Below are 12,918 nucleotides of genomic sequence, written 5' to 3'. Positions count from 1 at the left end.
TCTGGCTGGCTCTGGATAAAGCGTAACACCCATTTCTTGCCTATAGGTTGTGGAGGTGGATCTTAGCCACGCGCAGCGAGTAACGCGTCTGCCATTCGTCGCACGTCAATGATATGGGGTGGAAAGCCTCGTCAGTCTAGCTCTAGAATCCACTAAATAAGAGACTGCTCCTCGACAGGTGATAGCTTACGCCTAGTAGACGGAACCTCTGATCGTGGCTGGATACCGCGGAGGCGTGTCTAGAGCGTCGATTTTGGCACGTCGTACGCTTTCGCGAGAGAGTAGATAGATTGTTTTAGATTATTATAATAGGACGCCATAGCAAGACTTATTCTACCTTCACGAGAAGTCTGTATAGAGCGTTGTTGTCGCGGCATTGTGGTGGTGGTGTAGAGCGTCGCGTTAAGTTTGGTGGGGCGGCCAGCTTACTATTCCGGCCAGCTTACTGATCCCGCACGTTAACGTCAAGGATCAGTCATCCGGCCACCCCACCTAACTTAGCCCACCGTTCTACACTACAATAGCTATGACACGACAACGACGCTCTCTATCGCCTCAAAGGCAAGGTAGACTTTGTCTTACATCTTAATCAATTCAAAGACATCAAATTAAGAGTCAACGTAAAGCTGCAAAGCTATTTAATGTCCCCCGTTCAACGCTTTACGACCGCCTTCAAGGTAGCCAGCCTCAAGCTCTTGCTAATGCTAAGAAGAGAAAGCTATTACCTACTAAAGAGCAGTCTCTCGTACAGTGGATCCTAGACCTTGACCGACGTGGCTTTCCACCCCATATCATCGATGTACGACGGATGGCAGACGCGTTACTCGCCGCGCGTGGCCAAGATCCACCTCCAGCACCTATGGGCAAATGCTGGGTGTCGCGCTTTATCCAGAGCCAGCCAGAGCTTCAGACGAAGTAGACTAGGAAGTTTAGTAGCCAGCGCGCTCTTTCTAAGGATCCTGTCGCAATTACAGCCTAGTTTAAGCTAGTAGAAGAGACGCGCCAGACGTACGGCGTTCTTGACCAGGATATCTACAACTTTAACGAGACTAGATTCGCGATAGGCGTCGCTGCAACGTCAAAAGTCGTAACTAGCTCTGATAGAGTTGGCTGAGCAGCTATTGTACAGCTAGGTAACCGCGAGTGGGTTACAGCGATCGAGTGCGTCAACGCGTCTGGCTGGTCTCTGCCACCGTTAGTTATCTTATCTAGCAAGTTCCACCAGAACAGCTAGTATAATAGGCTCCCACTAGACTGGGCTATCGGCGTCTCAGACAATAGTTAGACGACTGACTAGCTTAGAGTAGAGTGGGTAAAGCACTTTAATCAGTATACGGCAGCTCGTACAGCTAGAGTCTATCGGCTTCTTATCCTAGACGGCCATAGTAGCTATACTACGCTAGAGTTCGACCAGTACTACGCTAATAACAAGATTATTACTCTCTATATGCCGCCTTACACGTCGCATCTTCTCCAGCCGCTTAATGTAAGCTGCTTCTCGCTGCTTAAGCGCGCGTACGGACGTGAGATTAAAGAGCTTGCCCGCCAAGGCGTCTACCACGTTGACAAGACAGACTTCCTTGCAGCCTATACGCGAATCCGGCCGATAGTATTTACACAGAAGAATATCCAGGCAGGCTTCCAGGCGACAGGACTTATCCCTCCTTATCCTGATCGCGTCCTATCGTCACTTACAGTTGTCCGCACGCCGTCTCCACTATAGACAACTATAGATAATAACGCTACAACGCAGCTAGAAACACCGCATACAGTAGCTTAGCTTTAGCAGCAGGCAAAGCTTCTTTAAGAACGGCTCCATCGGCAATCACAAAGCCCAACAAGCCAGCTTCTACGCCAGGTTATTAAAGGTTGCCAAATAGCAATGCAGTCAGCAACAATACTTGCAGAGGAGAATAAGAAGCTACGTGTAGAAGTCCAGCGTCAACGACGAAAGCAGACTCAGCAGCGTCAATATATTGCTTCTAGTAGAGTGCTCTAAGTTCAACAGGCTCAGCAGATGGCTGCAGAAGCAGAAAGGGTGGTGATGGAGGCTAGCCAGAGCCAGGCTGGTGAGCGACGTCAGCGCGCGCCGCCGACGTGTACGAAGTGCCACGTTCAAGGACACACTCAGATCTCATGTAAATCTATCTAAAGAATAATATCTCTTAATTTTATTTTATTCTACTGCGTTGTTGTAGAGCAGTTGCGCAGAACGGTGGGCCAAGTTAGGTGGGGTGGCCGGATGACTGATTTGGCCGGATGACTGATCCTTGACGTTAACTATCAACTAACTAGAGCTATTATTATCAACTAATCTTGTATCTGCAGACTGAATTTCGGTGATGTGAAAAACGTATAGGTGAATGTATCATATTCTCGTATGAACGCACCAAAAGCAAAGACTAAAGTCAATAGTGGATGCAGTAATGCCAAGCGAGCGGGACGGCCCGCTGGTGGTGTGTAAAGTCCAAGTCTGAACTTGTCTCGTTCGCGCTGCGCTGATTCCACAACCTCAATCATGCCGCGTCGAGACCGGACACCTGAAGAATCCAGAGCGCAACTCCCGCCTCGCGCTGAACACTCACCACACGGTGCGCGTAGTCACAAGCGCCATCATCAATCACACCGCTCGCGCTCTCCTCGCCGCGATGACGACAGCCACCGACACAAACGGACGCGGACGCGATCGCGTTCGCCTACGCGGAAACCTGCAGATTTGCCGTACAAGGCAAAGCCGCTATCGAAACGCCAGTATGACGAGTACCGACCGCTGTTTCAGTCATACCTGGATATACAAAAGCAGATTCAACTAGACGATCTTGATGAGCGGGAAGCAAAGGGACGATGGAAGAGTTTCGTCAGTCGATGGTACGCGTGCATCTTCTGTGAGAAAACACGTGTTGAAAAAATATCATTCTAACGTCCCAGGAATCGTGGAGAGTTGGCCCGCAGCTGGTACGACCCATCCATGCTCAAGACGGCGCAAGAAACAGTGCAGTCATACCGTGCATCGTCCGCCCAAGCCCCGGCCAAACGAGCGTCGCCCAGCTATGCGGCTAAAGAAGGTGCCGAAGATGACAGCGATGATGAATTTGGTCCAGCACTACCGAGAGATCTGGCGCAACATGCTGGCCATGGGCCAACCATACCCAGACTCGACGACCTAACATATCGCAATGAGTTGCGAGATGAAGACCGGGCTCGAGGCCAGTCTGAGTATATGGATGACCTGCGCTATTCCCGTAAAGCCGACCGCAAAGCGCAGAAGGAGCGTCTAGACGAATTGGTTCCACGTGCCGATCCGGGTAGCCGCGAACGACAACTAGAAAAGAAGCGCGAGACGACTTCTACACTGCAGTCATTCCGCGAAGCCAAGGAATCGGGAGATGCTGAAGTTGCGGAATCAGATCTCATGGGCGACGATGGCATTGACGTTTACAAGAAGAAGAAACGGGAGCAAGAGCGGCAGAAGAATGAAAGGGAGATACAGCGTGAGGAGATTGCAAGGGCGAGGGATGCAGAGAGGAATGAAAGGTTGGCGGAGAGGAGGGAAAAGGAAAGCAAGACTATGGAGTTTCTCAAGCAGATTGCACAGGAGAGATTCGGATAGAAGTTATTTCATGTTTTGTTCTATACGGGTGGAAAAGTGTATTAGAGCGCTGCTCCAGGCGAAGGAGGTCTGCCTGTAATTAAGCGCATAAAGAATGCAATTGGAAGCCCATGAGATACTCCACCAACACCGTGCTGCATTGCAAAACCCAAATCATTTCAGCATGAATTCTCCCCATTCCTACATGACTCTGTTATTCGTCGTCAAGAATGGAGCTCGCTAGCGGTCCGAAAAAAGGCACTTCGCATCGATCGAGTGTTGCCGCTACGAAAACATCAGTAAGTATTCGGGATGATATGTGACAGCTCCCCAACTCACCATCGAGATATGCCCTCCATGTCAGCCAGCCAATGAGTGCCAAGTCGCCCAGCAACATGACCCAGGAGATAAAGCTCGACCAACTGAATATGACATGCAGAACAAAGATGAAGGCAAAGAGCAGACTACTCTGCCATGCATGGAATCGCACATAGTCGCTTTGATGCTCAAACATCAGCAGCAAAACGCCTCCGGCCGGCGGTAGTAGCAGGTATGCCAGACAAGCTTCGTAGTCGAGGCGCCAGCCCAGCGATGTGGTGAACATGTCAATGTCTTGGCGCGAACGACCAAAGGCCGTATTGCGCGAGGGTAGGTCCCATGCTATGCGCTCTGTTTCGGCTTCGCCGAGCGGAGATGTGGGGGGTTGGCCTTGGAAGTAGTCCTGGTGGTCATACGAGGGGCGTGTAGGCGGCGAGGCAATGGTACGGGAGCGGTCGACGGATGCTCGAGGCGAGTGGAGTGGTGGTGGGGAAAGAGCTCGTGACGATTCGGGAATGTCCTGGTATGGGGCGAAGTTGGCTGCCATGGTGTCTTTTTCTCGCAGACGAGGGCGATGGTGCTTTGTGTTTTCTTCACTCAGAGCTCCAGGCTCTGCTATGCTTGGGCGGTGGAAAGTGGAGTGCAAGGATTGGGATTGGAGCCATGGGAGGCTGTGGGCGCAGAGGAAGGCGCAACCGGCCAGTGACGCGGAACAGGACAGGGATCTCAGCTGGGGCAGGCAGCAGGCGGCAGGGATTCTCGGCAAGCGGCACTGTCACGTGGATGCTCGCTTTGGGCTGCCTCCGCTGCGTTACTCCGCTGCAGGAACACTGCGAGGTCATGCTGTGCGGCGTGACTAGAGAACGACTGCTCACGCCAGCTTACCGCTTGAGAGCCACAGAGGCACAGGGAGTACATGTAACAGGCCATGTGCAAGGACAAATAGGAATGCCATGCATCTCATCCCCGTAATTGGTCGCTGGCGGGCCGTCATTCTTTTTTATCATCACAAGGACATTGAACTGCGCCTCAAGTACAATGCCGACTGCATCTAGACGTGTATCATCTCATCTCACTCCACACTCTGTACTGTTGGAACCACGTATATGAGCCAGCGTTGACGCCTCTCGCTGGCAAATATCCTCACCGCCTGCCCTGCATTAAGTAAACTTCTTTGCTTTAACCCGTCTCTTTCCGCATCTATCAACGCCACACAACACAAGTGCAGGACGCCGGCTTCTACGTTTTCCCATCTACCCATAGTGAAACACAGACACACACTTCACTTCACGATGTGCATCGCCATACTCACAACGGCGCATCCAGACTACCCCTTCATACTGCTGAACAATCGAGATGTATGGCTTGCCTAATCAACTTAGCACCCCAGATGCAACTAACCCCGGTACAGGAATATCTCCATCGCCCAACGGCAGAAGCAACATGGTGGCCTTCACCAGACATACAGGTCCTAGGCGGCTATGATCTTCATCGCCCTGTGCACGGCACCTGGATGGGTGTCACTCGTCAAGGCCGCATCGCTGTACTCACCAACTACCGTGAAGAGGATGAAACGATTGTCGAGGGTGCACGTAGCAGAGGCCTGATCCCAAATGCATGGTTAAAAAGCGACCCCGCTAAAGAAGAAACTACCGATGACTTCGCGAAGCGAATGATTGAACAGGACGGTGTCGAAGGCGTGGGCGGCTTTTCACTATGTTACGGCTTCATGCAAGACGTCGTCAAAGAAGCAAAGGGGTTAGCCATCGTCAGTAATCGCACACCAGATGTTCACGGCGTAGTTCGTTTGCTCCACAAATCCGATGAAACCCATGCCCTGAGCAATGCTGCATACAGCGATCGTTCATGGCCCAAAGTCATTCACGGCGAGGAATGGACCAAGAAAGCTATTGCCGAGTCGGTCGCTGCAAACGAGTCTCGCGATCAACTCATCCAGCGCCTCCTGACCCTTCTCAGAACAGACACAATGCCCCGTCAAAAGGAAAATGAAGAGTGGGACATGTATTTGAATCAGTTGCGTCACAGCATCTTTATCCCAGCCATTGGAAGAGACCACCTAGAAGAGCACAAGATGCCTGCGCATGAGATTGGTGATGTGGTCAAGAACAAGGCGGTGGATGCAACGAGTGGGTGTTATGGCACGCAGAAGAATATCATAGTGCTTTGTGATCGCCAGGGCAAAGTGACATATCTGGAAAGGACATTATACGACGTTGATGCCAAACCAATCGAAGACGGCAATGGGGATCGCATGTTTGAATTCCAGATTGAGGGATGGTAGGGTATTGTAGACTTGATAGGTGTTTGCAGCAGACTGGTGAATGGATTTGGCGTTTTTCCAATCCACTTTCATTCGAAAATCCCGGTCAGGCTACGGTTTTTTGCTTTCACGCTCACTTCCACTAGTTTCTTCATCACATGGCCAAGGCGCTTTCATGTTACTTCCATCAGCAAGACAGTTTGCTCCCAGAGTGTTCCGCACAGTATATTAACAAGTCTTTTGTTTTCCTACAACGCTTCAACAACTTTCTCTACATCCACAATGAGATACAGATTGTGATATATCAACACTTCTTTACTAGTTCTACCACTTCCCTATCAAACTTACGCACAAAATGTGTAAGCACCTGATTTATACACCTCGCGACCAATGCAGTATCTGCATAGAGGAGGAGAAGTCGGCTCCTTTCGAAGGTTCGACGCCGATTCCGAAGGTTGAAGAGAAGCCCGAGGTCTCTTTCAACAACTTGGGGCCAATTCAAAAGGACGATCAAGATTGCCATGGCCAGTGGAACAACCTTAGGGACTACAAGGCCCTCTCCGACGTGGACAGCATCACGTCCCACTGGCGGCTGGACGACCTTGACGAGGCACTCGGACCCAAGCCTACAGTTCCATCCTCACTACACACATCACTATCAACTTTATACCCTACGGCTTGTTCTTCGAAACTCCAGAGTCAGCGCCCGGGGAGAATTCTTTTCCACCATCAACGCAAGAAGTTCTCCACGATACCTATGAAAATGGGGTTAGTCCCTCTTCAGCGCTGTACAACTCCCACACTGCACACGACATGAATAACCCCCATACCACACATAGAGATGATTGTTATACTGGACGATATGATCATCATTGTTCTTCATCACCCTATATACCGTGGATTTTGCTCCGGTACTTTGCTCCGCCTCCTCGCAATCCACCTATGAACACATCCTTTCTACAGGATGTTCCTTCGAATTTTCGGGAAAATACGCACCAACTGCCGGTCGGACAACAATCAACTTTCCCGAACGAGTCTTTAAGCAGGACGTCGCACCGCGAGATGGTGCATGAGCAGTTGGCCCAACTACCCCACCACATGGCCCAAGCACAGCAGTTCCATTACTATAAGGAACCTCCCCGAAACTATCAAGTTTGGCTAGGCGAGCGAGCTTATGGTATAGGAGTGCCACCACACCTGTGGCCAGCCCTATGGCCCGACGTTAACCGTCCCTTCGAACCCGGCGCATTTGATCACCTGAGAAGCCAAATGGGCAACGATGAACCCAAATCAAAGTAGATACTGCGAACTGGCACGGTGGTCCGTACAAGATGGGTGGAGCTGAAGTGTAAATACTTTGACTAGAGGATTGCTGAAACTCATGGGATTAGCGCCATGCGCCGGCTACTAAGAGGGATTATTTGTTGTCGTTACAAAGGAAGAGGAATCCTGCCAGTTGGTTAGCGGATCTTGTTTCTTTTTCATGAGTGCGCTGGAGTTGTTTGCTTTTCATGATTGCCTTGGAGGTTGAGATCATGAAGTCAATTGAACTGGAATTGAAGTTATGGAAAGAGTGCCTTGTTAGTTGTGTGTCGGAAACCCAAGCGAGTTGGAAAAATCTTTGTGTACTCGTAGAAGTTACGATTAATTAGGTGATAGCCGGAAGCCTATCACTTCAGTGCGAGTGGTCTACATAATACACGAAGGTCGTCCTTTCACACGTGCTCCGTCTTGGCAGTCTGACTCGGCTCGGAACACTGGTGACGTCTTGCAGATCCTCGGGAAGTCTAGGTAATAAACACCAAGCTAAACTCGAGCATCGCTCCACCCTATTACTCGCAAACCACCCAACGCTTAATCTTGCCGAATAGCCTACCGTGACATCGCATTCCGCGTCTTATTTGTACCAACGTGACGAACGACACCGGCGCTCCATCGCGTCCCAACAGTCACCCGCGACATGGCGTCTCTACCGCCGCAGCGCCCCGCGTCGCAACAAAGACCTGCGCCGCCGGCTGAAGCCTCTCCTTCGCAACAAGACCACACACGACGAACCGGCAGTTTCTCGGGCCAATCCGTCGACTCTCAAACGCTTCTACTCAACACTCCGCCGTCACAGACGAGCACTCCTGCGTCGCAAGAACAGAAAGAAGCGCCCGTTCAGCATGCGGCGCCGCAAAAAGAGGAGGATGACGAGCCCCGCAAGTGCTGGATCTGCTTCAACGACGAGACAGAGGATGACGAGACGACATCAGAGTGGCGCAATCCCTGCGCCTGCTCTTTGGTTGCGCACGAGAAGTGTCTCCTCGACTGGATAGCAGACATGGAGGCGCCCAATTCGCGACGGCGCGCGGGCACAACGGCCAATAAGATATTATGTCCACAGTGCAAGAGCGAGATCAAAGTGCAGCGGCCGAAGAGCTACGTCGTGGATGCTGTAAGGCGCGTTGAGCGCGTGGTCAGCAACCTGACGCTTCCTGGATTTGCTTTGTTCACCGGCACAGCGCTATACTCGACTTTGACGCTGTCTGGCACAGCGACAATATACCAGATATTTGGTACAGAGGATGCGCTGCAAATTCTCGGCCCCCTTTACGAGACGCCAAACCGGAACGTCAATTCAGTCCTTATGCAATGGCTTGAGCACCTGCGACAACACTGGAGGCTGGATCTCGGGTTGCCTCTGATACCCACGGTACTGGTCGCTAGCAGAACAACATTCGCAGACTCGTTCTTGCCCTTTCTTCCACTCATATTCTTCGTCAGCTCAGGTCATCCAGGCGACGAGATGCTCCAGCTACAGTGGCCGCCGAGCGCTGCCTTCTCCTTTGCCGCGCTACCATATATTCGAGGTTTCTACAATGCATACTACGAGCGCGTATGGCTGCCGCGGGAACAGCAGTGGCTTAGGGAGATACAGCCCCGAGCAGGCGAGAATACCGACGCCGAGATGCAAAACCAAGCCCAGCACAACCATGCACACAACGACGAGGGCGATGCTGTGGAGGAAGTAGAAATCGAGCTGGACTTTGACATCTTTGCCGACTGGAACGACGGCGACGATGCAGAGAATAATGACGCACCTGCAGCCGATGCGCCTCAAGAAGAGGGCAATTGGGAAAACAATGTCCAGATACCCCCTGAGGTCGATTTTCGCGCGAACCCAGCCCCTGCACCAAACGTACCCATGCAGCCAGCAGCCCAGCGCCCCCGCAACGTCCGACGCGAACGCGGCGTCACCTTTTCCACCACCTCCCTCTCAGACACCATTCTCGGTGCCCTCATCTTCCCCACCATCGCAGCAGCCATAGGCGAACTCCTACGCCAAACCCTCCCCGCTTCCTGGGTCAATCCCCCGTCTGGTTCCCCGGCCGTCTCCTGGCTCGGCGGCTGGGTCAAGAATGGCGGCAGCAGGATTGGAGGCGCAGCCAAGCCGACGGGGCTCCTGCAAACACGCTGGGGCAGGAGTATCGTTGGTGGATGTCTTTTCGTGGGGCTCAAGGATGCGGTCATGCTGTATGTGAGGTGGAGGACTGCGCAGAACCATCGCAAGAGGGGGATTGTGGATTATGAGGGTGGGAAGAGTAGGAGGGGTGTGAAGGCTAAGTAGAGATAATGGGTTTATGGGTTGCGACGGATGTTGGTTTCCCGTCTTTGTATTATAGGCTTCAAGACAATTTAATCAATTCTTTTGATCACGTCATTGTGTTTGTGTTGGGAAATTGAGACATTATGCGGTTTTTTTGTTCTCCAAGGAGATAACCTCTGGGTTACCATTCGGAAGAAGTTGTAGGGACATACAATTTGAAGGAGCGAAAAAAATGTATCCAAAAACGATTGCAGGGCTATACCGAACATTCGAGGAGTAGTGCACGATATTCGCAGGAAAGACTTCCGTATGTACTCCCAACCACCAACCTACTCTACACCACTCCACTTCCCTCCACCACACACCCCTTCTCCTCCCCCAACAAAAAATAAGCCAATACCCCGATTCGTCTTCAAGTGCAAAAAGGAAACTGGACGCTGTGGGAATTGAACCCACGACCTTTCACAAGTACGCACGTGAATAGTATGCGAAGCGAAAATCATACCCCTAGACCAAGCGCCCTTGGAAATTTTACAAGAAATTTCGAAAAAACAAATTTATATTCCTTCCAAATAATAAAGTTGAGGAGCATTTCGGAGTGACAGTTTAGAAAGATCTTGAATCACGGGGTATGATGAGTCGAAGACGTTTTGGAAAATTCCCTCAATAGTATTCTTAGTATGTTGTGTGCTATGTAGGAAAGCTGGAGCTATTTTCAAGTCATGTCGAAGGGATCACGTGATATACCAATCAACCAAGACTTAACCATCCATGGATTGTAGAGAGAAAAGTAGACGGTCATGCTGAGATGTGCAGACCATCTCATATAATCAATACGTCGTTTAGAGGAAAATAGCGAGGGTACGAGCGAAATAATTTTACTATCGCACTTGTTGTAGTAAACTCGCCAATTGTACATACATCCTTACCACCCCTGTACTCAACAGGGCTGTTGTAACTTTACCCATAGCAATATGAACCAGATTGTCCTTTCTGTTACTCGAAAGCCTCATAGTACGCCATCGTTAGGCTCACCTGCTTTGGTGCAGACCAAGACACAGCAGTATAGTAAATACCCCAACCATCTAACAATAAAAAGTCACTATTTGCTATGTTACAATTATCACGCGCCCATACCTACGTCTTCGCCACTATAATATATATTCAATATAGAAATAACTTCGTGACGCGACTAATGAAGAGAATGTTGTTTGCAGTAATCTTCCGCTACAATTCTCACATTATGGTTAGGAACAATTTTCAAGACCAATCTTGCAATAGGGGATCGTCTCGAGTACAGCGTTTGAAACTTGTTATTAGTTTATAAACTCATGTAGTTTTTGAGTATCGAGGACGTCTGAATGACAAAAGCATTTAGAAAAAAAACTTTGACCTGTATTAATCCTTGTTTCTTATAATTTCCGGGGGGTAAGCGAAGATGATTTTTTCCACGGGAAGCTTATCAACTGAAGTTTAGAGTTTGGAAGACTGATTTCTCAACGGATATGGTATATCATGTGTGAACATAATCTAGTGCTTACAATTCCCATTCTTTCGGGTAGCAGGTGTCTTGTTACTGAAATATGCTCATCGGTGCAACAGTAACTTCTCTGCAGTAACTTACATATGTATTTCGTGTACAGATATATGGGACGCTGTAGGAATAGGAAAATTGAGCAAAATCCAGACTTTCGTTGTTTATATCGATAGAGCTGCTCTTGCCATGTGTTACAAATGCCCTATTCTTCTCATTTATATTCTGCTAAATTGCAGACAGGTGATCGGGCAACGACTCGAGACTTTACTGGGGTACATGGTCCCCTTCCAGCACGCAGATTGCTGTATCCACCTATCTGCAAAGTGGCACCCGTACTATTCTCGTGCGACGCGGCCTACTCTGCATTTCTGCCGCATCTGCCAACGGACTTTCCGTCTATGATGAGAGCGGCTAGAGATCTAAGATTGCCGAATATAATCTCAATAGCCCATGGCTGATTTGACGAAGGATTAATTGAAACATGGGCGGTGTTTTGTTGCTGATGAAAAAGTGGAGAGGTGATGCAGACCGACGGTGTTTCTATGTCTGGGCTTGAGATGTCAGCACGGTAAGGGCAGTGCACATGCTCTAGAACATGGAAAGTTCGGTCATAGATTATCATTTCATTTGATTGATCATTTCGCGTTCAAACTGCCCACTGCTTGTTAATTATGCAGTCTTTACATTCCTCATATCATCCACTATGACAGCCTCCCCTCTTCTCATCTCTACTAATCTAAACCTTCTTGCTGGTAGTTTCCTCGCTATGTTCCTTGAGTGGGTGCTCAGGGTTTGAGCTCAGGGTGTTCTTGGTGCTGTCACTGGACTTCTCGGCGCCCTCCTTGGGTCCAGCGCCCTGCTGGTTGACGTTGTCGGAGATCTGACCGGCTTGAGCACCAGACTGGCGCTCGGGGTCGGGAGACTGGCGGCCGGCGTTGGGGGCAGACATTTTGGTATGGGGAGTTGATCAGGTAGAAGAGCTGCTCAGAGTCAGTACTTGTTGCTGGATATGGAAACAATGCCAGCAAAGGAGTGAATGTTAGCATTGGCAATACAGAGAAGTCGCGACATATTCCAATCGTGTTCCCATATAGAGGATGCAGATAATGAATCTGACTTGTAACATGATCCAAAGCATTGTTTTCTTGGGAATGCAAGTGCAGGTTTGGGGTTACGACGAAGCTCATGTACAGCTGATGGAACAGACGCGATAAGAAGAAAGAACGTACGTTTGGTGTAGGGGTTGAAAAGTTCTGTCTTTGATTAGCTTCTCTGCACTGTGAGTTGAATTTGATAGCAAATACTCACTGGAAATGTAAATCTCAGAGATGGTTGCAAGCGTGGGTGTAATGGTTCTCAAGAAGAGCGGCCCCTCGTGCCTTTTCATCTGCGAAGCTGCCCCACTGCACCTGACGTCACTTTCAGATCGGGCAACATCGACGTCAACCTCATCAAAGCGCCGCACATTGCATGGCGCACTATTGTGGGCCGGGGTGGCTGGTGCTGAGCAAGCGCAGGAGATGCTTGCTAACAACCTGCCGCCGTGTGAATACATGCCTACCCGGTGGTTCTTATCATTCACCACATCGAGCCCCGATCATACA

At 50.1% G+C, this 12,918-nt stretch overlaps 8 protein-coding genes and 1 non-coding gene across 9 annotated transcripts; 5 read left to right on the top strand and 4 right to left on the bottom strand.

Moving 5' to 3' along the window:
- Positions 1 to 40: 40 nt before the first annotated feature.
- On the bottom strand, positions 41 to 377 carry COCSADRAFT_97200 (uncharacterized protein; the record flags this gene model as incomplete). The annotated part of the gene is made up of 2 exons (XM_007705364.1): positions 41 to 127; positions 261 to 377. 2 exons carry the CDS (start codon positions 375 to 377, stop codon positions 41 to 43), a joined length of 204 nt encoding a protein of 67 aa, XP_007703554.1.
- A 1,497-nt stretch (positions 378 to 1,874) lies between these two features.
- On the top strand, positions 1,875 to 2,212 carry COCSADRAFT_39936 (uncharacterized protein). Its single transcript, XM_007704952.1, has 2 exons — positions 1,875 to 1,967; positions 2,001 to 2,212. Exons 1-2 carry the CDS (start codon positions 1,883 to 1,885, stop codon positions 2,150 to 2,152), a joined length of 237 nt encoding a protein of 78 aa, XP_007703142.1. The 5' UTR covers positions 1,875 to 1,882; the 3' UTR covers positions 2,153 to 2,212.
- A 306-nt stretch (positions 2,213 to 2,518) lies between these two features.
- COCSADRAFT_163635 (uncharacterized protein) lies at positions 2,519 to 3,610 on the top strand (the record flags this gene model as incomplete). The annotated part of the gene is made up of 2 exons (XM_007705363.1): positions 2,519 to 2,868; positions 2,929 to 3,610. 2 exons carry the CDS (start codon positions 2,519 to 2,521, stop codon positions 3,608 to 3,610), a joined length of 1,032 nt encoding a protein of 343 aa, XP_007703553.1.
- A 193-nt stretch (positions 3,611 to 3,803) lies between these two features.
- On the bottom strand, positions 3,804 to 4,454 carry COCSADRAFT_97495 (uncharacterized protein; the record flags this gene model as incomplete). The annotated part of the gene is made up of 2 exons (XM_007705362.1): positions 3,804 to 3,874; positions 3,929 to 4,454. 2 exons carry the CDS (start codon positions 4,452 to 4,454, stop codon positions 3,804 to 3,806), a joined length of 597 nt encoding a protein of 198 aa, XP_007703552.1.
- A 581-nt stretch (positions 4,455 to 5,035) lies between these two features.
- COCSADRAFT_124896 (uncharacterized protein) lies at positions 5,036 to 6,502 on the top strand. Its single transcript, XM_007705361.1, has 2 exons — positions 5,036 to 5,265; positions 5,319 to 6,502. The coding sequence occupies exons 1-2, from the start codon at positions 5,200 to 5,202 to the stop codon at positions 6,207 to 6,209; spliced, it is 957 nt and encodes a 318-aa protein (XP_007703551.1). The 5' UTR covers positions 5,036 to 5,199; the 3' UTR covers positions 6,210 to 6,502.
- COCSADRAFT_184122 (uncharacterized protein) lies at positions 6,487 to 7,005 on the top strand (the record flags this gene model as incomplete). Its single annotated transcript, XM_007705360.1, has 1 exon — positions 6,487 to 7,005. The coding sequence occupies exon 1, from the start codon at positions 6,544 to 6,546 to the stop codon at positions 7,003 to 7,005; it is 462 nt and encodes a 153-aa protein (XP_007703550.1). The 5' UTR covers positions 6,487 to 6,543.
- Positions 7,006 to 7,999: 994 nt separating this feature from the next.
- COCSADRAFT_240833 (uncharacterized protein) lies at positions 8,000 to 9,890 on the top strand. Its single transcript, XM_007705359.1, has one exon. It carries the CDS (start codon positions 8,149 to 8,151, stop codon positions 9,796 to 9,798), a length of 1,650 nt encoding a protein of 549 aa, XP_007703549.1. The 5' UTR covers positions 8,000 to 8,148; the 3' UTR covers positions 9,799 to 9,890.
- A 318-nt stretch (positions 9,891 to 10,208) lies between these two features.
- On the bottom strand, positions 10,209 to 10,299 carry COCSADRAFT_t70. Its single transcript has one exon. It is a non-coding gene; the product is annotated as a tRNA-Ala (tRNA).
- Positions 10,300 to 11,916: 1,617 nt separating this feature from the next.
- Positions 11,917 to 12,645, bottom strand: COCSADRAFT_39930 (uncharacterized protein). Its single transcript, XM_007704951.1, has 2 exons — positions 12,623 to 12,645; positions 11,917 to 12,567 (listed from the first exon to the last, which is right to left on the bottom strand). The coding sequence occupies exon 2, from the start codon at positions 12,261 to 12,263 to the stop codon at positions 12,051 to 12,053; it is 213 nt and encodes a 70-aa protein (XP_007703141.1). The 5' UTR covers positions 12,264 to 12,567; positions 12,623 to 12,645; the 3' UTR covers positions 11,917 to 12,050.
- Positions 12,646 to 12,918: the final 273 nt, after the last annotated feature.

Source organism: Bipolaris sorokiniana, assembly GCF_000338995.1.
Source record: "Bipolaris sorokiniana ND90Pr unplaced genomic scaffold COCSAscaffold_13, whole genome shotgun sequence".
Classification (NCBI taxonomy): domain Eukaryota; kingdom Fungi; phylum Ascomycota; class Dothideomycetes; order Pleosporales; family Pleosporaceae; genus Bipolaris; species Bipolaris sorokiniana.
This window is presented reverse-complemented; position numbering and strand designations above follow the sequence as displayed.

What these genes read in the sequence shown, in the direction of transcription:
- COCSADRAFT_240833 (XM_007705359.1), top strand. Translation starts at nt 8,149, where the DNA reads ATGGCGTCTCTACCGCCGCAGCGCCCCGCGTCGCAACAAAGACCTGCG.
- COCSADRAFT_39936 (XM_007704952.1), top strand. Translation starts at nt 1,883, where the DNA reads ATGCAGTCAGCAACAATACTTGCAGAGGAGAATAAGAAGCTACGTGTA. An exon ending in ACGAAAGCAGACTCAGCAGC is followed by an intron (nt 1,968 to 2,000) that starts GTCAATATATTG and finishes GAGTGCTCTAAG; the next exon opens with TTCAACAGGCTCAGCAGATG.
- COCSADRAFT_39930 (XM_007704951.1), bottom strand. Translation starts at nt 12,263, where the DNA reads ATGTCTGCCCCCAACGCCGGCCGCCAGTCTCCCGACCCCGAGCGCCAG.
- COCSADRAFT_124896 (XM_007705361.1), top strand. Translation starts at nt 5,200, where the DNA reads ATGTGCATCGCCATACTCACAACGGCGCATCCAGACTACCCCTTCATA. An exon ending in TACTGCTGAACAATCGAGAT is followed by an intron (nt 5,266 to 5,318) that starts GTATGGCTTGCC and finishes ACCCCGGTACAG; the next exon opens with GAATATCTCCATCGCCCAAC.